Source organism: Protopterus annectens, chromosome 1.part2 (assembly GCF_019279795.1).
Source record: "Protopterus annectens isolate FY-2018-M chromosome 1.part2, PAN1.0, whole genome shotgun sequence".
Taxonomy (NCBI): domain Eukaryota; kingdom Metazoa; phylum Chordata; order Ceratodontiformes; family Protopteridae; genus Protopterus; species Protopterus annectens.
In genome coordinates, this window is record NC_056727.1 from 310,155,249 (window position 1) to 310,180,548 (window position 25,300).

General features: G+C 41.1%; 1 protein-coding gene across 1 annotated transcript in view; it reads left to right on the top strand.

Annotated features, from left to right (window-relative positions):
- ESF1 (ESF1 nucleolar pre-rRNA processing protein homolog) overlaps positions 1-25,300 on the top strand; it is a 1,041,566-nt gene that overhangs the window by 501,354 nt on the left and 514,912 nt on the right. Inside the window, exon 9 of the mRNA XM_044056192.1 lies at positions 12,619-12,771. Within this exon, the coding sequence (XP_043912127.1) occupies positions 12,619-12,771 (153 nt within the window). The remainder of the gene's footprint in view (positions 1-12,618; positions 12,772-25,300) is intronic.

The following is a 25,300-nucleotide window of genomic DNA, read 5'->3' on the forward strand; positions in this document are numbered from 1 at the left end:
CTTTAATGTGAAATTTTTCAAATGACTTTTACTTCTGCAGATATTGTGCATATTGACTGATTGTAGACGTAGATTATAATGATAGACGTTTAAGTGGCCTTTTATGGTTGAAATGTTCTGAATTGGGCAATTTGTCATTATTGGTTCATATGTTTTGTTTCATTGCTTAATGAAAAAAATGTTCAAAACTATAAAACACGTTCTAAGTGGTGCTGTATTAACAAGGGATATAATTCAGTTATTATATATTATAATTAATACAATCAGGAAGGTGAATCAAAACAGTTATGCATGGTTCTGAAATGTGTGCAAGGGGCCTATGATTTGAGAACAGTCCAAATGTAAACTTAACCTGCCACTGGCCAGATGCATTTTCTTTGAATGTGGGTTTAAATGCTGTTTCAGTGCATGCAAGTTTCAAAGGTAGAGAAGTTTTAATGCTAAGTCTGTTTTCATTGTAAGACTACTGCTTTGTTTACATTTAGCAAATGTCTATCAGTGTTTGTGCTATAAAATAGGAGGTTACTAAGCTATTGGCCCTGAGGCCCTAAACTTGAAATAAAAGTTGAAAATTTTAATCATTGTATAAGTAATGCATAAAACAGTATGCACACAGAGAGTTTTGAACAGTGTTTATGGCAGCTGGGGAGAAATAGCCAAGTAATGGGATACTGGAATGGCTGTGTGTTGGGGGTGGGGGGTTGAAGGGGGTGGGGTTGGGGGCGGTGCTTTGAAAGGGGGTGGGGTTGGGGCGGTGCTCCGGGTTTTCACCCCTCTGCAAAAAATCCTGCGGACTCCCTTGAAGGGGGGGGGGGGGGTCAGGAAATATTTAAAATTGGGATACAGATCCTTAAGGAGAATTACAGCAACCATACAGAATATCATATTCATAATGTAGGAAAAAGTATTCTAAAAACTAAGCCAACATGAGAATGGAGAAAGTAGATTCATCTGATAGGGATAACTGCAATTAGGGGTACAGAGAATATAGAAAAGGAGTTGTATCTTACTGTAGAAAATTGGCAAAGGAACCAAAGTAAAGGGAAAAGTAATAAAACGTGAAGTGTCCAAGAAAATATTTGAACTGCAGGCTAGAGTGCCTTCCCCATCAGGGACTGCTGTCATAGTATAGGCAAAGAGAAAGGGGTACTCGAATCCTAAATAATAGACCTGCTCTGGTAGAGTTTTGAGTTGGAATCTTGAACAGAACTTTCTGTTAATAAAGGGATAATTAGTAAGGCATATAAAATATTGCACAATAAAGATAGGAATCTATCAAAGGAAGTTGGAAACGATTGGAGAAAGTGATTGAACATGTGGTTCACAAGGAAGCAATGGGAGGACAGATATACGACTCCAAAATATGCAGCAGTGTCTAGGAGAAATAGGATTTTTGCTTGGAAGTCTTTGCATAGGCAGTTTTGTACCCCAAGCAGTCTCCAAAGAATTTTTCTCAGATAGATGGCAAATGTTTGAGGTGTGATGAGGAAAAAAGAAGCAATCGGGAATGTATGATCTGATGTTGTCAGTCTTCACTTAATCCTTGACTGTGGGTTTGGTTTTGTATACCGGAACTGACTCGGCCATTATTGCAGCTCACACCTTCCAAAACTCTCAAGCTAAGATTTACCCATAATGCTCCTCACAGCATTACCTTAGATCTTATTTACCACTTTCAGTGCCAGATATGTCTATCAAAACAGCTCTCGAGCAAGCTAATTCTACTTTGTTGTAAGTGAAATTTCTCTTTTAATCACCTTTTTAGTTTTCTTATTATTATCCCCAGATCGTCTTTTCCTGCTCTCATTTCTTAACGAGTGGCGTTTTTTTCTTGTACATACCATTGTTGGTATTTTTTCTCTGTCTTACTGTTAAGGTAGTTCTTTGTACCATTGTTGGTACATTTCTTTCTTCCTTTCCTTCTTTATCATTAGGTAATCTTTCGTACCATTTTTAGTATGAGTTTTCCCGTTTAAAAAAAAATCTAAACTTTAGACTATAATATAAATACCACTGATTCCAAACACCAGCAACACAAAACAAACCACCATGAATAGGAAAGCCAGTGATAAAAAAGAAACTGTATTTATTGCAAAACAATAAAACGGTATCAATTCTCCTAGCGCCTTGGCTTTACAAAGCGTTTACAGAGTAACTGTTCCAATAAAACACACAACTTTAATGCATATCTTGTTAATAAAACAATACAATTAATCAATAAACTCATTTAAAGATAAAATCAACTTTATCACAAATCTCCCATTACAAAAAACAGTTGCAATTACATTCCCATTACATTTAGGCTATAATATCTTAATTTAATTTCTGCCATCCTTTCTGATTGTGTATTAATGGCTGAGAAAAATAAGGGAACTTCTAGTTTCAAAAGATGCCAGAGGTGTTAGTGTAAACTACTCAATTCAGACAGACACTCCTTATGTGTGTATTGTTTCGGCCCGGTGCACCTTCAGAAAGCCAGTGCCATCTGTCATGGCTTCAGTCACTGGGTCCTTATTGAGAGGAAAAACAAGCTCATCCTAAAAGTCTTATTAAAACTGCTTTCAACAAGGCCATAGCTGGTTCTCCAAAATCAGAAATGGATGTTAGGTCTCCTTCTTCCTCATCTAAACATGGACATTCAAAAAAGAGGAGCAGCTCGTTGCTGATAATATCTTCGACACCATTATCAAAAATGCCTAAGACTTCCCCAGTCCCCTACAGTTTCATCAGAATCGACTGGGGAAAATCGACTTCACCTTCAGTGCCATCAGTGCCCACCTCTACAACAACAGCTTCTGCACTGACTACTATTGCTACTACTACTACTACTACTACTGTTTCGGAGCAGACATCTCCGAAAACAAAATAATTCCTCTTTAAAGATAGGGTTCATACTAGGTATTCTCCCTCACTAGACCCTTTCATAGACTGACCTCCAAGTCCCTTCTTGGAGAAACCCAGATTCTCGTCAGTCTCTTTGGCTTGTTTCGCCAAGAGCCTCACGAAATCTGATATTTTGAGGCTGGCAGACCAGCTCTTGGTGGCGAGGGGATTGTCCACTTCTACAGATGTTCTTCGTGTTTCACTGTTGCAGTCATTACATTTGGGTAATCTGCTGGCATGTTGCCCTCAGTTGGCCTGAATATACCGACGCTTAATAGTGCATTGGTTAAATCTAGCACAAAACTGACAGCAAGGCACGTTGTGATCAGGGCCTAGGCAAGGAATACAGTACAAATGAAAATCCTTATGAGGTATTTGCTTCCCACAAGTAATGCAATTATTAACTTTTACTGACATCGGTAAGGAGCAAGAAAAAGTTTCCCCAATGGGGTACTTAGCTTTAGTTTGAAGACTTTGGTTCTGAAACCCGAATATGAGAATTTCAGGAGTCGGCTGACCGGCACTTGCGAACTGCTTCTGTTTCGGGCACCACATGACAAGAAAGACTGAATAAAATGGTGTTGGCTGCATTTTTTATACCCCTGATGACCTGACGTCATGGAAGAGGAGACAGCAACCGATGCAGGACTGAAGACTTTGTTATTCAGGCCAACTGAAGGCAACCTGCCAGCAGATTGCCCAAATGTAATGACTGCAACAGTGAATGCACTCAGACATCTACATTTATGGTAAGTGTACACAGCTGTACTTTCCTATCCTATCTAGCTCTGGAACCTTACGTATCTTGACTCCAGTGATTGTTCCTCCTCTGATTCCAGCTGAGCCTTTGGAATTCCCTGTGCCAACAGTCCTGGTTTTGACTGTCTCGGTGCCAGTCAGAGGCACTTCTCTGGTGCCAAATACAGCCTTGAGCTCTTCAGTTCTGTTGGAACCAGAAACTTCCCGGGGTCACAGCTTCGTTGCCAGTTCCGGGGGCATGGTTCTACTCTGGTGTTGGAGCTGTCCATGCCCCTCGGAGCATTGGTAGACATTAGCTCTCCACCAGCTTTGGATGCGGCCTTGGTTTGGGATGGGACCGCTATTCTGAAGGAGCTTATTTTGGTTCTGGGCTCCCATTCCTGTACAGGGGGGCCTGCTTTCGAAGCCATGGAGAGGGCATTGTCCACTCCAGGCATTAAAGACGACAACACTTTCTTCGGACCAACAGCCCTGCCCTTCCTCTCACCCAAAGCTTCTTCCAGCCACTACCCTGTGACAGCGGATGCTAAAACCTCAGGATCCAACCTTAGTTGTCTTGTCTTCCTCAGACACCTCTCCAGCTCATCCCACCAAAGAGGCACCCCTGAAGAGGAAGTGCAAGAGGAAGCGCTTGGACTCCCCTGAAGAGTCTTTCACTGAAGATACTGATTTCTTTTAAGGGGAAGGTTCCCCAAGGTCACCCCCAGAAGATATCTCCTTTGGAGACATTGTAGAGATCCTGAAACAGAGGGGTGGCTGGACTTCCCTTAAGCCTTCCTCAAAGAAATCGGTATACCTAGAGGCTTTCCATGCCTGGTCCTCTACCTCCTGAATGTCTCCACCTGCTGATGATCTGATTAAGTTAATTGTACAGCAGGCTTGGAAGATACCCGATTCTATCAAGCCAATGCCAGAGATACTAGACCATATTTTGTCAACTGCTGAGGATCAACAGCATTGGCCAAAAGGAATACCGGTAGATGTCATGGTGGTAGCAGCAGCCACTAAAAAGGAACTTGCTGATGAAAGTTCTACTATCCATGGGTTGGGTACTAGGCTATCGGCCCTAGGGCCTATACAAGCCTAGCCATAACAATTCCCTGGCTATTTCTTCCCACAGTATTTACTTCCCTGGATCCCTGTCTAGCAGGGCGACTGACGTGATCCTCTGGGTGAATTTCCTATCTCCCATCCAATCATCAAGGTTCCTTTTGAAGAGGGCCAAAGAGGCACTATGCTTGACATGTTTGGGCAGGCTATTCCAGAGTCTGGGGAGTCTCTGGGTCAGGAACCTATCCCTCCAGCATGTTTTGTTCATTGTGATGACAAGGTTTAGACTTTCCATCTATCCATCCTCCTAATAAAGAGTCTAGGACGATGGATAGATTCGGGAAGCGCTTATACGCTTCATCAACCTTCGTGCCAAGGTTCTTGAATTACATGCAGCATTTCACAAGACTTCAGTGATATCTAATAAAAGAACTATTAGATACTCTGACAGGAGCAGTAGCTGAAGGGGTTAGAGAAAGGGTAACATCTTGGCTGGCAACCTTAGATTCTGTTTGCAACTCGTCCATGAGGCTGATTGCGCATGCAGCCAAAGGGACAACAAGGGCAGCGGTTTTGGGCATAGCTATTAGAAGACGCACCTGGATGTGCGTATGTGAATTTGTGGAGCCATTTACGTCTTCTTTTGTCAATGCTGCATTTGATGGAACATCCCTTTTTGGCCCCAAAGTTAAAGACGCCCTGGCCAGATCTGAGAAGGATGGAAAGACCCTTTCTGCCATGGGCATACGCTTTTCCACTCCTCAAAGGTCTTACTCCAGGAAACAGAGAAGTGGGAAGCTATGGTTCAAAAAGTCCCAAGGGCCTTTCCAAGACTCACATGGCAATGACTACCCCCAGGGCAGAGGGGTGAGTAACAATGGAAGATGCCATACACGAGGCAGGGGTGGCCCGCAAAATGAGTTCCAGGGATTCTTTCCCTGGTAACTCTTATCAGCAGTCCTGAAAGGAGGACCGATTGCTGTCCTCTGAAGGCAGTTGTGGGATGATTATCCCTGCACCAACCTGCCTGGCTCAGGATAACAGCGGACAGTTGGGTGCAGCGGGTCATAACCAGAGGTTACAATATCCCTTTCTCAGACAAACCCAAAAAATTTAAGGAAATCCCAGATGTTCCACCCAGTCACAGGGATGCAGCAGTCTTAGAAGCTCAAAAACTGCTTGACAAAAGTCATCCAAGCAGTCTCACCAGACTAGATAGGATACGGAGTTTACTCAGGATTCTTTTTAGTGCCAAAGAAAACAGGGGCTTGGAGACTGATTTTGGATCTCTGTCAGTTGAATAAATCCATTCAACAAACCAAATTCACAATGGTCACAGTTCAGTCTATACTTCCATTCTTGGAAAAAGGCAATTGGATGTGCTCAGTAGATCTTCAGGATGCATATTACCATATAAAAATGTGCAAATGATCCAAAAGTTTCCTGTGATTCTGGCTGAGAGCCAGTCATTATCAGTTCAGGGCCCTGCCTTTAGTCTCACCACAGACCAGTCTCACCAGGGTGTTTACCAAATACATGGCAGTGGTAGCAGCTCACTTCATACTGCAAGGATTGTGTGTTTCCATACCTAGAAGACTGGCTCCTCACCACTCTCTCTCCAGGCATCTAGTCTTAGAGGCAAGAGACTACGTTCTTCAAACTTGTCCCTCATTGGGAATCACTATAAACTATGAAAAATCCCATATAGAGCCAGCATGATAATTGGAATTCATAGGAGCGATGCTAAACACAAACACCAGCATCACATCTCTTCCCCCAGAAAGACTTCAAAGAATAAGATCACAAGTCAGTCAGATTATTCACAGCAAAACGGTGACTGCAAGTTTGTTGTTACAAACTCTAGGATCATTGTCAAGTCTCCATCACTGTAGTTTCCCTTGCGAGGTATGACGTGTGGATTCTTCAGTGGTTCTTGGAGTCCCATTGGTCGTTACTGAATCGGCCAGTGTCCCATCTGGTATTAATCACCAACTTGTGCAAGAGAGACCTGAGTTGGTGGCTTCACTCCAACATAATTTTGTAAGGCAGACGCTTTGTCCTTCTTCAACCTCAACCCATAGTGTCCACGGAAGTATCCCAGATAGGGTTGGGGGGACATTATCTGGGAAAGACAGTCCAAGGCACTTGGTCCCAGCTAAAGGCCAATTTGCACATCAGTGTTCTAAAGATTAAGGCAGTGCTCTTAGCACTGAAGGCATTCCAAGAACCCCTCCCCTTGGGAGCTATTGCGATTCAAGCAGACAACATGTCAGTAGTCTGGCACATCAACAAGCAATGGGGAACCAGACCTTACCCTCTTTGTTGAGAAGCACTCAGAGTGTGGGAATGGGCAATTTCAACTGACCGGTTTCTAATTGCAGTGCATATTCTGGGGAACTCTAGTGTGATTGCAGACAATTTGAGAAGCACCATCCTAATGCCTCATGAGTGGTCTCTCAATCCATTGGTGGCGGAAAAGATATTTTGCTACTGGGGCCAGCCCTGCTGTGATCTCTTTGCATCCCCCCTGAACAAGTGCACCAGCAACTTTGCCCTAATTCCCCCTCTGAGGGAGCCACCGAGAGACGCTCTCCTTCACTTATGGCCCCCAGTCTTTTGTAAGCCTTTTCCCTGATTCATCTCATATCCCAGTTTCTAAAGAAAGCCAGCAGGTCAAAGAATAAAATAATTCTCATTGCCCCTTTCTGGCCTCGTCAGGTGTGGTTTCCCTTTCTTTGGCCTCATCTTATTTGGAAACCTTGGACACTAGACCCAGATCCAGACCTTTTGTCCCATCCGGACGGACTAGTTGATCTGAATCTTGAAAATCTCAAGCTCACTGCATGGCTTCTCCAGTTCCCATGATTGCCAGGCATTCTATTCTCACTTCCCAGAATTGTTCTAGCCTCTCACAAACCTTTGGTTAGAAGGTTTTACTTCAGCAGATGGCAAAAATTTTCAAAATGGGCTTTAGAAACTAATCTCGATCCATTTTCAGCACCAATTGATAAGGTCCTGGGGTTTTTTAACATTTTTTTATTTTATTTTACATATGGCTCGAAAGGGCAGTTAGCCTAGTACGAATATATGAACCATACTTGGCAGGGTGGTCTAATGGTTAAGATGTTTGCCTTACAAACACAAGGTACAGGGTTTGAATCTCACAAAGGATAATTGGCTAGGCTTAAAATGGCTCGCAAGGGCAGTTAGCCTAGTACTAATCTATGAACCTAATACCCTATCTATGAACCTAATTTGTTAACCGGGAGAGTCTGACTGGACGCAAGTCCATTTTCAGCAGAGGCCCGGGGAGAAAAGCTCCAAGTTAGTTAATTTACAAGTTGGTTAAATCATTTGGTACAGATGTAATAAGCATCAATAGAGGTTAATGTCAAAGTTACAAGTTGTCAGTGTAAATTGCTTTTTGAAGCAGGACCATCTGCCTCAACAGTATGAGTGCATCTAGCTGTAATCTCAAAGTTTCATAATGGTTTGAATGACACTTTGTAAAGCCTTTCTTAAAGGAACTTTGATGCTCAGACCCTCATACAAAGACCCTTCTGCACCTTGAGACTTGAATCTGGTATTTAAGTCCATAATTAGTTCCCCTTTTGAACCTTCTGCAACTTGCGATTTTAAGTTTTTATCCTGTAAAAGATTATTTGTGGTGGCTATTACTTCTGCAAGGAGGATGTCTGCACTACAGGCCTTATCTCGCAAACCTCCATACCGTACTTTCCATAAAGACAAGGTTCCCTTGCGAACAAATCCCTTTCTACCAAAGATAGTGTCCAAAACCAATATCAACCAGGCTGTTCAACTTCCAGTTTTCTACCCCATCTTCTCAAACAAAGGTGAATATTGTCTACATTTACTAGATATGCATAGACAAAAGGAAATCAGAAAATTGGACCAGTTGTTTGTTTCCTTCTCTTCTGCTACTATGGGAAAACCTTTTTCTAAAGTTATGATATCTAAATGGCTTAAAGACTGTATAACTCATTTATAACAAAAAGAAAGTGCAGCTACTTGGACCTGTTAAAGCACATTCAACAAGGGCAGTAGCTGCTTCTGCAGTGTTTCATTCCGGAGCTTCTGTTGATATTTGTGCAGCGGCTACTTAGGCATCCCCCATATTTTTATTGCTCATTACAAGCTGGATCTGGGCTCTAGGGGACGAGCGTCATTTGGCTCAATGGTGCTCAGAAATGTTCTTCCATGAGACCTCCCAGGATTTAGGTAGCTGGGGACTCTGTCCCACAGTCAAAGATCAAGTGAAGACTGCCAGCATCAGGTAAAGAAGTTATGTCTTACCATAACGTTTCATCTGTGTTGTCGATTTTCTGTTACCCTTGACATCCCCTCCCTCCTTCTTCCTTCCCTTTATTTTCTTGGTGGAACGGATCTTTCCCAAAAGATTGACTTTTCCCTTTTAGGAATACAGATATGATCTCTGCTCTGTTACTTCCTGTCTGTCACTGTTTATGCAAATTCGATCTGAGGTAATCCTGTGAGGAGTATTATAGATAAAGCTTAGCTTGAGAGTTTTGGAAGCGCGAGCTAGAATAATTGCCGAGTTGGTTCTGATATAATGACTGAACCTACAGTCAAGGATAAGTGAAGATCAAAAACACAGATGGAACGTTAGGGTAAGACATAACTTCTTTTTTTGGGGAGTGTAATGAGTTGGCAGACTTTAAAAATTCCATGCAGAACATTCTCTCATAAATATTGGTTGAGCAAATAGATGTAACTAAGGAAATGATTTTTTGAGCTGGGATTCAGGATTTGAATTGCTAGACCTAGTAAGGCCTTGTTAAGTTTAATTCTGGTGGCTGCCAAAAAGGCAATTACTAGAAAATGGAAATTGAAACCTAAATCAACTGTATTTGAAGTAGTGAATATTGTAACAGAGAGAAAAGAACTGAAAGTGCGATCTTTAGAAAAGGGTAGGAGCAAATTACAAAGAAAAAAATGGAAATTATGCCAACAGCACATGCAGAGTAATGTTTTGGAGGAGGAGTGAGGTTTAAGGGAAGGCAGAAATTGATCCATTTATGTAATGTTGGATTGATGATAATTGTATAAAAGAATGTATGTGATGTATACTGTTTGTAACTGTGAACATGTTAATGTGGCTTGTTTACTTTTATATAAATGCATGTTTACCAATGTTTTAAGTGATAATTCAGTATAGGTGTTTGGAAAAAAAACTGTAATACAATGATGATCTAGAAGTAAGCAGAAAGTAAAACAATTGCCATCATTGTTGGTGCAGACTTGAGAAGAAAATAGTATTAGAGTAAGCTGGGATTTTCTGAGTAGGGCTTTGATAGTATCTGTGTTCTGTGATAGTATAAGGTTAACTATGGAGCTGTATGAAGGCTCAAAGACAAGAACAGAAGCTCGGGGGGTTCCTCTCTGTCAAGTTGTGTTTGAACACAGCAACAAAGCAGTTGTCCTCTTTCTCTTTTTTATTTGCTTTATATTTGGAGTCATTAACAAATGAAATAAAGGACTCTCAAATTCAAAGATATGACTTGCATGTTTATCAAGAAAAGTTATGCGTATTTACAGATGATATTAGTTTGTGCTTGATCAATCCACCAAAGGATATCTCATTGTTGTAAAATATTTTGAGGCAGTTTCAGATCTTTTCATTGTAAAGTAAATGAAGATAAAACAAAGGCTAAAGCAATAAATTATGTATCCACACATGATTTGGGTCATTAATACCCATATTTATCAGGACATGATAAGATGAGGTATTTAGTTCTATAGATTAAAAAAGGATTGCATTATGGCAGGTAAGAATATATGATAACAGACTAAACAGAAGGTAATGCAAAGACTGAGAAACTGTAGGCTCCAGATTATGGATAGTAAGATACAAGCCATGAAAATATTTCTAGTCCTTTAGTTGTACATACAGATCAGGCCTGTTGTTATCAGCGAGAGGAGAAGTTATGACCATAATTAGTAAAGAGTTTAAGAAATTATTTTTTGAGGGAAGAGAGCAAGAATTACATGGGATAACTTGATTCTTCCCATAGAACAATGTGGTATAGGATTACCCGATTTGAAGGGGTATTTTACAGCTACTCACTTAAGGTTCATATACATTACTCAAGCAAAGGATACAAGTCAAAGTAGGAAGAGATGATGATGAAGTGGGGTGGAGTATGTTGAGAAGTAAACAGAGAGTAGGATGTTTGATTTAGGTCCTTAAGGTAAACAACAATCATGCAGAATATTATGCTCAAAAGTTGCAGGAAAAATTCAGAGGTAAGCCAACTTGGGAATGGAGAAAAGTGATTTTACCAATAGAGATGAATGCAAGTAGTGTTATAGAAGGTAGACAAAAGATGGCTAGAATTTACTATAAAAGGTTAGTAAAAAAAAAAAAAAAACAAGGGTTTGCAAGCAAATAGAAAGGGAAAGTTAGTAGATTGGGATGAGGTTAAGCTGAATTTTAGACTGTAGGTTAGAGACTCCCTTCCCTACCAGGAACTGCTAACAGTATAGGCAAAGAGAAAGGAACAGGCGATTGTTAAATGAAAGACTGTATGTGGTAGTGTTTTAGTTGAGTCTAGCACAGAACTTGCTTTTAAAAGAGAGATAATTAGTAGGACTTATAAAATATTGCATAACTGTAGGAATCAATCAGGTGAGATTAGAAAAACTTGAAAAGAGAGAATGTAAAGGCAATGTAGAAGGGAACATTTCTGTGACTCCCATGTGTGGAAAATTATCGAAAAGGTTTAGGTTTTTTGCTTGGAAGTGTTTACATATGTGTTTGTATACCCCAAGCAGACTTTGGAGAATTTTTCTTCAGACATATAGCAAATAGCAAAGTTAAGAGAGAGGTAACCGGAAACATATTTTTGTGAATAAAATTAACTGAAACATTTTAAGCGTTCCCTACAGAAACTATCGGAAATGTCAGGGGAGCAAATGTTTGTAACTAAGAAAAGAATTCTTCTGACCTGGTTTATGGGATCTAAATTGCCCAGACATGGCAAGGCCTTACTAAGTTTAATGCTGTTGCCTACAAAAAAGCATTTACTAGAACACTGAAATCAAAATCTCAACCCACCTGTACCTGAAGTACTGAAGATTTATTGTATGGGAAATAAAAGTACTAGAAGTAAGATCTTTAGAAAGGGAGGGAGGGAGGGAGCAAATTACATCAAAATAGATGGAACGTATGAGAACAATACGTGCAAAATAGTATTCAGGGAAGAATTGAGATTTAAAGGAAGGCAGGAATTTTGTGATTTTATGTAATGTTAGAGTGAATGAAAATTGCTGTAGATGTACCTATGCCATTGTTTTAATGTCATGTTTAATAAAGATGTTTAAAAAAATTGGAGCCATTCATTTGATGCAGAGGACCTTTTGGGTAATTGCACAATCCCAGACTAGACTTCCTTGCCTTTCAGTGAATGTATTTCTGTCCACTTTTTGCTAAGACAGCTTTAAAGTATAGGTAGCACACACATTTCTCCATATGGAAGTACCTCTTCTGATTTGCTCATTTGTACTGGCTCCTTGCCTGGTTTTGAAGTATCAGAAAAGGAATAAATTAAGTCATGTAACACAGTCTTTCCACTAGAAAGGTGACTGATTCTGGTGTCTGTTTTAAGATTTTTCTCAGTAGACATCCTGAGGGTCACCCATGTAGATAACTACATTAAGAAATAAGTAACTTTCAGAGATGGGCAGAGCTGTACAGAGGTCATTCTGCTCAGTCTCGGAGATGTACTTGGATTTCCTGATTTTCAGTGCACCTAGCATCAGGTTTAGTACATTGCGAGTATCTTTAAGGTAGAAATTGTTACATTGCACGTTAAACTGTCTGCCTTCCTCTTTTATATTTCCATTGTCTTAAGCAGTTTTGCTGTTTGTGATATATTGTTTTTGTAGATGAAACTGCAGAAGAAAGTGAAAAGAAAATGAAAAGTCACAAAGGTGGGGAAGATCAGATATCCAAGTACAGAGAGCTGCTGAAGAGTATCAAGGATAAGGATTCTTTGCATGAGAATAAAGACATGGAAATGGAAGTGACATGGGTTCCAGGTAGGTACAGCAAGGAGAGTTTTCAAAATGGTGATATGCCATTTGTGTTGGCAGTTTCTATGATCAGTTAGGGTAAGTTGACTGTTATGTTTCAGGAAAAGAGCCAGTAGAAGTGGATACTTCAAGATGGCATTGTCGCAGTGTTTCTTTCAGTTGTATGTTATGCTTTCCAAGAACTGTGGTGTACTTGGACTGGCAGCCTTGCATTAATAGTTACAGAAACTAGTGATCTGAGTTAATTTGCAGGTTGACTGTGGAAGTTTTGCAGATTTTCATATTCTGTCATGACAGCCAAGCCACTGTTATCCGGAGAGAATTCCAATTTGTGATGCCAGCATTCTGAAATCATTTAATGTATAAGGTACCAGAGAGCTTTCTGGGGTGGAAGAAGGGAGGGGAGCATGTTTAGCATTTTATTAATTATAAATATATACTATGCAAAGAGGCTAAAATAATTCATATGCGTACATATTCTGATCTAAAAGACAGCAAGTATCAGTGCATCCTTGTCATGAGTAACAATAAAAAGCTAACAAGTAAGAAAGTATATACAGAAAAGTAAGGAACATCATGCCCTTACTTCATAAAGGAGGTGGAATTGCCATACTGCACAAGTCCAACTTAACTCTGCTGAGCATTCCCAATTCCTGCTCTTGTCCCAATAATTGGGACATAGTTATCTCACAACTCCAACTAAACCCAAAAAAATCCATCACAGTCTTTGCCATCTACATCCCACCTGGTAAAACACCTGTTAGCCTTGAAGACTTCTTATCCTGGTGCTCTACCTCATACGCACAAGAAACCCTCATTCTGGGGGATTTCATCCTAGACTGGTTCACCTGTATATCAAAAGCACCAAGTAATCTAATAAATCTCCATTGCTACCAGCAGCTAGTTCATATTCCAACTAGATGTAATAAAAACTGTAAAAGGGGATCCATGTTAGACTGGGCCCTAATTAACAACCTCACATGGTTTCCCCATATAGGCAGTCTCCCAGACAGCTTAAGCAACCACAACTTAATATACCTACATGTAGCAGAACAAACCAATGCAAAACCACTACCTATAGATCCACAAGAAACACAAAAAAATTCATTACCGAGGTTCTCAAAACCTTACTCTGTAACTGTGAATGGACCCTTCTAAAAACTCTCCCACTTGACCAGGCTGTAGCCTACTTCAACAAAGTATTTCTGCAACACCTAGACACTTGCTCCAACTGTGCAAAGTCAAGGTTAGAACCTCCCAAAACCCCTGGCTCAGCAAATAAACCAAACAAATCCTCAAGTTCAGAGAGACTGCCTGGTTCTACTACCAAAGAACCATAGACTTACAAAGCTTAGCTAATTATCAAGCACTGCGCAACCATGCAAAGAAATGCATTAGGCAAGACAAAAAAATCTTATTATACCACTTTGCAAACTAAGTACCAACACAATCCCCAAATATTTTGGAAAAGTATAAAACAGTTGCTAAAATCCACCCAAACGGCTACCCCCAAACCGACCACCCCTGATACCAAAGTTCCCATTGAAAAACAATTCAACTCTCACTTTGTGAACTCAATGCTATCTCTAGTATCACAGGACAGCTCCAACATCACTATCCCTCCCACCATGAACAATACTAATACATGCTTTACCCTCAATACAGTGCCCACCAGCTCTATCAAAAGTGTGCTCTCCAAACTAAAAACCTCATCAGCTGCAGCTGACCTACTCCCTAGCTATTTTTCAAAACTCACAGCAGATGCTATTGCAATCCCAGTCTCTATTCTCAAAAACAGATCTGTTACTGAAAACTGTTCCCAGACTCTGGAAAATATCCCACATCATTCCCATACACAAAGGGGGGGACCTCCACTGAACTTAATAGCTGTAGACCCATTGCAGTACTATCCCCTCTGGCAAAAATCTTAGAAAAATGTATTCATACCCAGGTACTAAACTACCTCCTAGGCAACAATATCCTGTCCCCTACTCAACATGGTTTCAGACCCGCCCATAACACCACTACAGCCCCCCTCTGCTTCACAGACACAATAAATCAACTCAAAAATAAAGGCCTGCAGGTGTCAACTCTCTTTTTGGACATGTCCAAAGCATTTGACACATTATCCCACCAAATCCTGCTTAACAAACTAAACCAATACAACCTATCAAAGTACAGACTAACCTGGTTCCATAGCTACTTAACTGACAGGTACCAGACTGTGAAATGGGAAAACTCTCTGTTACCTCTGTTACCCATAACTACAGGAGTCCCACAGGGGTCTATTTTGAGACCCCTACTTTTCACAATTTTCACAAACTACCTCTATACCTCCACACTGCATGCATTTATCATTCAGTATGCAGATGATACTACCTTAATCTGTACTGCACAAAATATCCCTACCCTCCGGCGTACAACTCCGCATTCTCTGACATAGAAAAATACCTTACCAAAGCACAAGTTGTCCTTAATCCTAAGAAAACACAGCTGATGATCATGACCAGTTCTAAGAAAAACTGCAGTAGCAGTCAGTTCACCATCTACTCCACAAACTCTACTCCAATCACTCCAGTGGCACAGGCTAAGCTACTACCAATAACCATAGACTGCCACCTAAAATGTGATAGTCATCTCACCAACAATACAAGATCCGCTAGTGCTCGCTCCCAACTTCTAGCCACCCTACCCTATGCATCCCCCATTCTAATTAATCTCAATAAAACTGACCTAAGCAAAATGGAAGCCTGCTACAGCAGAATTGCCCGCTTTCTTGCAAATTGCCCATGTAGATCCCATCACTTTATTGCTGTGCACCAGCTCCACTGGCTTGAACTGCCCAACCTACTAACTTATAATCAGCTCTGTCTCTGTCACTCTATCTATTACTTCCCCAATAAGTGTCCTGACCTCAAAAACCTAGTACAACAGCACTCGGCCACAAGGCCTCTTTGATCATCAAGCAAACTATTACTAGAAGGCACAAACAGCAGTAATGGCTTAGTGACTCACTATATAGTAGTACATTGGCTAAAAAAATTAACTCCCTCCCCATTAGCATACAAAACACATCCTTCAAAACCTCCTTTAAAAACATCATTAGGCAACATCTGAAGCAAAGCTGGCTGTGCTATGACTGCTCCCCAGGCTAGGGCAATCAGACAAGACACAAATACCATGCCCATCTTACTTTACTGATTTTTCATTCTCACTCACATATACTGACCCCATCAAGTTAAACAATTACTACTTTTAAACCAAGACATTTACCAGTAATACCACTGTTCTAATTACAAATAGACCTCACAGTCAGAGTGTCAAACAGTCACAGCCCTTAAGGCCAAACACAATGCCAGACACACTAGTCATTGGTGACTCCATAGTCAGACACACTGACGTCCCGCTCACCAGACTGAGTAAGGAGAAGGTCACAGTAAGCTGCCTGTCGGGCGCTAGAATCCGCCACATAACGCAAGCACTCAGGTCTCTCAACAGCAGGTACAAATATGACTCAGTTATTGTCCACGCTGGTGTAAACGACCTGAGACGCTTGGACTACATGAAAAGAGACATTGAGGAGCTCTCTGATTATGTAGCCCAGGCAGGTATGACCCTGACCTTGAGCAGTATCCTACCTTCACCAAGAATGATGCCACAATACAGAGATAAGATGATCAGCTTTAACAATTGGCTTAAACTCTGGTGTCATTCAAAGGGGATCCAATGTCTGTCTGCCTGGGATGACATGCTGGACAAGCCACGCTGCTTTTGCACCTGTCACCCTGGGATTCCGGATATTGGCAAAGGCTCTTGCCACCCCATAGTGCCTTTTTAGGCAAGGCTCAAATTCTAAACCTACCACCCTAGAACACAAAAAGGAAAAAACTAAGGGTAATGCTGCTCAATGCCAGAAGTCTAAATCTCAAAATGCACGGCCCTTCTCAGTATGGAGAACATCGATGTCTGTGCAGTGACAGAAACCTGGTTCAAGGCTCCTGAGAGCACCCCAGCACTATCAGGTTTTACCTCTTATCATGCTCCGCCCCAAAATCCGGACAATACCAAGAAAGGAGGGGGTATCCATATTCATCAAAGACACCCACACCTCAAGACTGGTGGCAACGACGATGCATCGGAGACCATCCAGGTGCAATTAACCATAGGCAAGACTGCTCTGCAAATTGTAGCATGTTACAGGCCACCCTCACAAACTCAGGAACCTCACATGGCCTTCCTGAAAACACTAGAGGGATAAATGTATCACCAAACACCATCATACTAGGTGACTTCAATTACCCTAATATAGACTGGGAACACTACTCAAGCCCAAACACCCTAGCCCAAAAGTTCCTGGAATTCATAAACTCAAATGCCATGGAACAACTAGTCACCATCCCCACAAGAGGAGAAAACATACTTGATCTCATCATCACGAACATGGGAGCACAATGTTCAACACCGAAGTATACCCTCACTGGTGAGATCAGATCACAAACTAATCTCGCTGGAGGTCCTCATCCCACCCCACCTGAAATAAAAAGACCACAGTAAAGAACTTCTCGAAGCCGACTTCACACTTCTAAAGACTAGTGTGGTCTCCTTTAAGGCCCCGAGCCGACGGAAAACAGTACTCAAGCCGCTGAATCACTTACAAATGCCTTCTACCAGCACCTGCAGGACTGCATGGATAAGGCAATCCCAAGCAAAACAAAGACTCTTTGTACCAAAGGCAAGCATCCACTCTGGTGGACCCCAGCCATAAACAAACTCTACAACAAAAGGAGGAAGCTACTACAAGATAGAGCAAAATCCTTAAAAGGTAAGACACCCTTGATCACTATAAGTAAAAACTAAGAGCTCTCATAAAATCATCCAAAGCAAATTTTGAGAGAAAAATAGCTAAAGACTCAAAAGACAATCATAAGGCCTTCTTTAGCTATGTTAGAAACCTGGGAGGAAACTCCCAGATATGCTCAGAACTAGTTCATAATGATGTGAAGATTACTGATCCTACAGACATTGCCAACATACTGGCTGACAGGTTCAGTGCAAACTTCTCCCCTCCCCAAAAGGAGAGATATCTATACCAAGCGATTGCAGCCCCCAAACATCTCCAACGCCCAAGTGAGAACTGCTCTCTCCAAAGCAAAACACAGCATCCATGGGACCTGATGGTGTCCCCGGCTGTGTGCTCCACGAACTCAACGAGGAATTAAACCCACAGCTAGGACAGCTGTTTAATCATAGTCTTACCTCTGGATATGTACCCAGGGAGTGGCGCACTGCAACTGTGGTCCCACTTCACAAAGGCGGTGTCTCCACCGACCCTGGAAATTACCGTCCCATTAGCTTGACAAGCCTTATCTGCAAAGCCATGGAGAGGATCATAATGGACCTCATAAATAAAGACATAGGGAATTTGCAGACTTTGGATCCATCCCAGTTTGGCTTTGTCAAAGGCAGATCATGCCTTCTAAACTTGGTTGACTTTTCGAAACAGTCACCAAAGCCATTGATGAGGGAAAGGCAGTCCATACAGCCTACCTCGATCTGGCTAAGGCCTTTGATACAATACCCCACTCGGGTATCATTGAAAAACTCATCAGCTTAAATGTTAACCCATACATCACAAGATGGGTTGCAAACTGGCTGAGTGACAGAACCCACAGGGTCAGAGTTGCTGGCGCCATGTCAGACTCAAAGCCTGTCACAAGTGGTGTACCACAGGGCTCAGTCCTGGGCCCACTCTTGTTTGGCATCTACTTTTCCGATGTACAAGCAAACACAGGAGGGTTATGGCTGACAAAGTTTGCAGATGACTGCAAACTGGCCATAGTAGAAAACACATCTGACACAGATATCCTTCAGAAGGGTCTCACAGAAACGGATAACTGGTGCCAGAGCCATGGCCTAAAGTTAAATGCCAAAAAATGCATAGTCATACCCTTCGGGAAAAACAAGGTTACCCCTAGCTACCAAATAGGTGGCAATCCACTGAGTACAGAAGAAGTTATCAGGGACCTGGGGACCCAGGTTGATAGTAGTCTGTCATTCGACACCCATGTAGCTAAAGTAGTTAGGAAGACCTTCTACATTGCCCACCTTATCATGAAGGGATTCTCATCTAGATCAAGGGAGGTCATAGTCTCCCTATACTCATCACTCATCAGACCAATGATTGAATACAATGCCCCATTCGAATGTATCTGACCCGACACTTGCAGCAGCTGGAGAGGCCACAAAGTTCCTCACCAAAAGGATAAAGGGTCTCAAACATCTGTCCTATGCTGCCCGACTGAAAGAACTCCAGCTCTATTCAGTAAACGCTTGCTCAGAGGTGACCTTTGCCTAACATACAAGGCCATGTCAAACCCAGATTTGATGAATATGCTTCACCTCAAAAAATCTAGATCCGTCAGAGCCACAAGGGCGGGAGACTTAAACCTCGACACGGCTATTAATAGGACGTGCTGGAGGGATAGATTCATCACCCAAAGACTCCCTATGCTGTGGAATAAAATCCCGGTATATGTGAGGCAGAGCACCTCGCTGGCCTTGTTCAAGAGAAATCTTGACCAATGGATGGGAGATTGCAGATATACCCCAGGGATTACCTCAGTGTCACTGCTCAACAGAGGCACAGCAAAATAATGGGTATAGTTCCCCATACTAAAGGGGTGGCTTAAGCCACAAAACTATGGGCTAGGCTTGTAAATGCCCTCGGGCAGATAGCCTAGTATGAACCTATGAACCTATGAACCTAAATGGTTACCATGAAGTTACGCAGTGATTTATATTATTAATTAAAGTTTATTTACCTCTGTTGGGCTGTCTTCATACTACTGCAAACATAATCAGATGTACTATGCATGTATTGTATTGTGCTTCAAAACACAATTAGATACCATGAAATTTATTAATTATTCTTATTATTGAATTTTTTTTTATTCCCCCGTATTGTGCTGTATCCACACTACTGTAAAAATATGTCTATTGTAAATCTGTATGTACTGTGATGCTGTTTAAACACCTAAATGTGTCTGTTATTGTCTTTCTGTGTGGTGACTCTCCCTGGGCCTCTAATGAAAAAGGGCCTTTGGCCCAGTCAGACATCCCCGGTTAACAAATGTAAAATAAGTAAATAAATAAATATTACTTTCAACTAGTTTTTTACATAGCGAAAGGGGAGGGAGATATAAGAAAATAAGAAAGAAAGGACAGTCAGAAAACAGCAAACTGTGATTTGTTCTGTGCTTTTAAATAGTAAGGCTGTTTGTACTGTTAACAGACAGACAAAAATGTGTGCATGCTTACTAGCAGGAATAACATCTTATTGAAGCATTCAGGGCCAAAGTACGTAAAGGATGTGTTGATAGGGTTTCTAGTTATTTAGGAATTCACAAGATAGGAAGTGTTTAGGTACTAGTTTAGTAAAAGACTTCACGCAAGTATACAAAGTAGTTAGACCATAGAAAAGACTGAGGCAGCTAACTAAACTTTACAGCTTGACATTGTTAGGAGACTTCTACTTTGATGCAAAATGTAAAATAAATGGCGCAAATAACTTACACTACCCATGTGCATTGGTCATTAAATAAAAGTAAAGATAAATGTGTTTGAGTAACCCAAAACAGGACAAGTTATAGAGCTGGAAACTAAGAACTTTTCATAAACAGTGAGAGTTCATTTACCACAATGGCTGCACCCTAAAAAATTATCTTAACTTTTATTTTTCATTTTCCACTAGACTTTGGTCAGCCTTCAAAGTTAGCTTGAGCCTAATAGTCCACTGACTTACTCTTAGGCACCAGTACCTGTCAAATATCATTAATTGCACTAATTCTTCCTAAAAGAGATAAGTAAAAATGCTTCTAAAATGGGTACAGCCATAAGATATTCCCGTAAAGCTTTAAGGTTGAACTCAAAGATATGGGAAATGCTTGAGTCTCTTGTGTATTCATATGCAAAATGTAAAGGCTAGAAACCAAAATGGGAATGTAAGGTTAGGCTTCTTAAAATCCTCATAGTCAAATAAACTAGTAAGAACATCCTCATGTACTTTGGTGATACTGGGCATCATCTATCTGGGAAAGTTGGAGTTGCAGTCTTAACACCAAGTTGGTTTAAGGTAATCAGTTGGGGAAGAGGAATCTGCAGTCACTAGACTAAAATAAAAATCTGTAATATCTTTTCCTCTCTGATGAGTGAGATGGATTTAAAGGCTCATAGCTCATTACAGGGCAGATAATTTTGCTGACACCCTAAGTGCATATACATACAGCCCAAAGGGTTTAGTATGAGAGCCATAGTGTGTGAGCCATAGTGTGTATCCTGAAGAACAATTTTGCGAATACCCATCCAGTTATAAAGGCAGAATGTGGAAGTGGAAAATTAAGCCAATAACAGATATGCTGCATTTTTCTATAAAAGAAGGATCTTTTCTAGGTTTTGTTAGCACTGTTTTATTTTTGTTTGTTTTAGCATCTTTGTTCTTATGTTGTAGACAACAACATAAGTACATTTGCAATAACAGAAAAGATAAGAAACCTCAAGCAGCAAACATTTTTCATTTCCATGCATTGTAACTGCATGTATTCTTCTTAACAGTTATCATTCACTCCACTGTTTCATAAATGCTCACTTTCTGCCTTCCTCTAAACCTCTTTCTCCTAAGCATTATTCATCATGTGTTGTTCCTATAAATTCCTCTTATTTCTGTGTAGTTGGCTTGTTCCCCTTTGTGAAGATCCCAGCTCCAGTTCTTTTATCTCCTTTACAGTATTCAGTACCTCAATTACAGTCAATATATATTTTGATTTCTGTTTTCTAGTAATTGTTTTATTTATTTATTTATTTTCAGTTTGGTTACTGGGGAAGTCCACTGGGCCACGAAGAACCCATTTTCAGTGGAGGCCCGGGGAGAAAAGCTCCAAAGGCAGTACAATCAAAGTTGCAAATGCACAAGATAAAAATACAATAGAAAATGTACAAACAGCAAGTATACAAAATAAGAACAGTGCAAAATTATTTTTTTTTAGGTACTAACATAATTTGCAGTATTTACATCTTTACAGTCACTGAGAGTCAGCTAAATCCATTTTGGTGAAATTTAGAGATTAAATCAGAGAGCAGATTGGTGCAGGGGTAGAGAGGGGCTTAGTGTAGAAAATCCCTTGAATTTATATAGGGTGAAAGCAAGAGCATTTCCATTTGGATGATAGGTGCAAGAAAAGTTGGGTCTTGAAGGATTCTTTGTTAGGTATAGTCCTAAGTGAAGGAGGGAGAGAGTTCCATTTTCTACTTAGAGAGAAGGATAGTAGTAGCTGGCCAGCAGGAAGTTTAGGTCTGTGAATGGAGATTAGGTTTTTGTGTTCTGATCTCAACGATCGATTAGGGATGTAAGGGGGAAGGATGTTGGATAAGGCTGGGCATTTTTCAGGGAAGAATATTAATTTGTGAGCGGTCGTTAGTTGAAGATAGTCAAGGTTGTTAGGGAGTTCTAAACAGTTCAGAGATTGAAGGGTTAGGCAGTGGTGGGTTGAGGTTTTGGATTTAGTGGCGAATTTAGAGAGCTTATAGCAAGTTTTGAGTTTAGGGGTGAGGGAAGCATACAGATTAGTTAGAAGAGGGGCGCCATAAAGTAGAGAGGGAAGGAGGTAGGTGATAGCTAAGGTGTGCCTAGAGGAGTTTGAAAGAAATAGATTGTTCCTGTAGAGCATACCTAACTTTTGGTGTTTTTTTTATGTTTTGTTGTATGTGGAGATCGAATTTGAGGTGTTCATCAATGGTAATGCCAAGGAGTTTAGCGGAAGGGACCACTTCTATAGGAGAGTTGGTTTGGCTTAGGATGTTGAAAGTGTTTTTGTCAAAGGAAGAAATCTTGGTAGGGAGGAAAATTAGAATTTTAGATTTATTGGAGTTGAGGGAGAGATGGTTTTGGTGCATCCAGTTTTCTGTAGTTGAAAAAGCTGTTTGTGTTTTAGACAGAAGTTCAGAAAAGTTGGGGGCGGTACAAACTAAGGTAGAGTCATCAGCGTATTGGATGACTGTAGTGTCAGGGAGGACAGAGTGAAGGTTATTTATGAAGATGTTGAAAAGCATGGGACTGAGGATGGATCCCTGAGGAACACCGGTAGGTGTAGGTAAGAAGGAAGATATAGAGTACTTCCATCTGACAGCCTGAGATCTGTCAGAAAGGTAACTGGAGAACCATGAAAGAGTATTAGGGGAGAGATTAAGGTTGGAGAGATGAAGGAGAAGGTGTGTATGGGAGATGGTGTCAAAGGCTTTAGAAAGATCTAGAAGAACAGTGGATACAAGAAGTCCAGAATCTCGGGCTTGATTAACAGTTTCTAAGAAGGAGAGTAGGGCAGTTATAGTGCTGTGGCCGGGACGGAAACTGTGTTGGGTGGGTGTAAGTAACTGATTCTGAGTTAAGTAGAGTAAAAGTTAGTGGTGGACACATTTTTCAAGAATTTTAGATATTGGAGAGAGTAGGGCTATGGGGCGGAAGTTAGAAATGGAGGTGTTTTTCCCCTCCTTTGTGAAGTGGAAGAATGTAGGCTGAACGCCAAAGTTTGGGTACATATGATTCTTTTAAGGATCGGTTTATCAGGATACTAATTGGGAGAGCAATACCTTCAGCTGCTCATTTGAGGAAGGAGGGGAGAATGTTGTCGGGGGCATTAGAGCATGGCTTTAGTTTGGATAAGAGCTTTTTTATAAACAATGTGGAAACTCGTTTGAGCTGGAACATAGAGGGACAGTTATTAGGGTTGTTGGAAGGAGAGATTAGGAAGTTGGGTGGATAATTGTCAGTAAATGTTTTGGTTAGCTTAGCTATAGAATCTGTAAAGAAAGTGTTGAAGTGAGAGCTCAGTTCCTTGTCAGTTAAACTAGGGTCAGGGCAGGCGTTATTTCTTCACCCAGGATGGAGAAGAGAGTTAACAGATTTCCAGAATTCTTTTGGGTTCTTTTTATAATTGGACTGAAGTTTATTGTAGTAGCTTTTTTTGCCCAAGGAGATTAATTTTTTTACTTGGTTACGGAGTTGGGTATATTGGAGGAAATCAGAAGATAGTTTACTTTTTTGAAAAAGCTTCCAGGATTTGTCTCTGAGATGTATGGTATGTTTAGTCTCTTTCGTCAGCCAAGGAGCAGAGTTGGCTTTGATTCATTTGTTTCTTAGGGAGGCAAGGGAGTTGAGTCTTTAGGAAGATAGAGTTAAAATGCTCTACAGCATTGTCAAAGGAGAGATTGTTAAGGATTTGCCAATTGATTTGTTTGAAAATGTTAGAGAAAATTGTGGGGTTGAAGTTGCTAAGGTTACGAGTTTGAATGCAATGATGTTGGAATTGGGTGGGGTTAGCTGAGCGATGAATGAAGGCAGGGAGATGGTCACTAAAGGAGTCAGGGATAGTGCCAGAGAGAGAGATTTTGTTTGGATGGGAGACTAAAATCCAATCTATGATGGATCCTGGGGGGTGTTTTTTGTTGGGTCGGGTTGTAGAGTGGATTACTTGGGAGAAGTTGAAGAGGTTGATGGCTAGGGAGGGGGAAGGTGTGTTGCTTTTGTTCCAGTCAATGTTGACGTCACCTAAAATAAAGGTTTCATATTTTATTTCAGATGAGGCCCAGTGGAGAATATTCTCAAGGGTGGAGTTATTATTGCCTGGGGAGATGTATAAGGAAATGAAGCCGATATTTTTATGTTTATTGAGTCGGAGTCGGAGGAGACTTGCAGTTATTTCAGAATTTTTGAATTGAGGGATTGGGATATGAAGGGGGATTATGGAGAGAAGGTTAGAGTAAATTAGGGCAGAGCCTCCACCTTTTTTATTTAATCGGTCAGTCCTTAGGATGTTGAAACCTGGAGGTAAGATTTCAGAATAAGAAATATGAGGTTTTAGCCAGGTTTCGGAGATGGCTAAGATGTCAGGTTGGTTGTGATTGATCCAAGCGTGGACATGGTGAATTTTGTTGTTAAGGCTCTGGGCATTGATAGTGAAGACCTTCAGGGTGCTAAGAGAGGAAGTAGGCAAAGAAGGAGAAGGGGGGAGAGGCTTATTTGAAGTAAGGGAGGAGGGGGAAGGAGTTGTTTTTACTGAGGCAGGGGCCTGGGTTAGGATGAATGTGTCCAGATAAGGCTAGGATATTACACAAGATATATTTTTGCCTTTTAAGTCTGGAATGTAGGAAGTTGTTTGGGGATAGTGGAAGTGTAAGAGAGAAGCTTTTTGTAGAGGAGTAGAGAAGTTTGGGATGGAAAAGGTGCAGTGGGTTTGTTGGGATAAGGGAGGGGGAAATGGAATGGAAGTGAGAGAGTGGGAGAGGTTGTGGGTGAGTGAAAATGATAGTTTGAGTAGAAGGTAGGTATGGGTGAGTTTTTAAGGAGTATGAAGTCGCATGATAGAGAGGAATAAGAAAGATGAGAAGAGAGAAGGGGATTCTGAAAGTGTAGAAGATTTGGGAGGGCATGTTTGGAATGGGTGGGTTATGGAAGGGAGAATAAGAAAGGAAGTAAAAAGCAGTT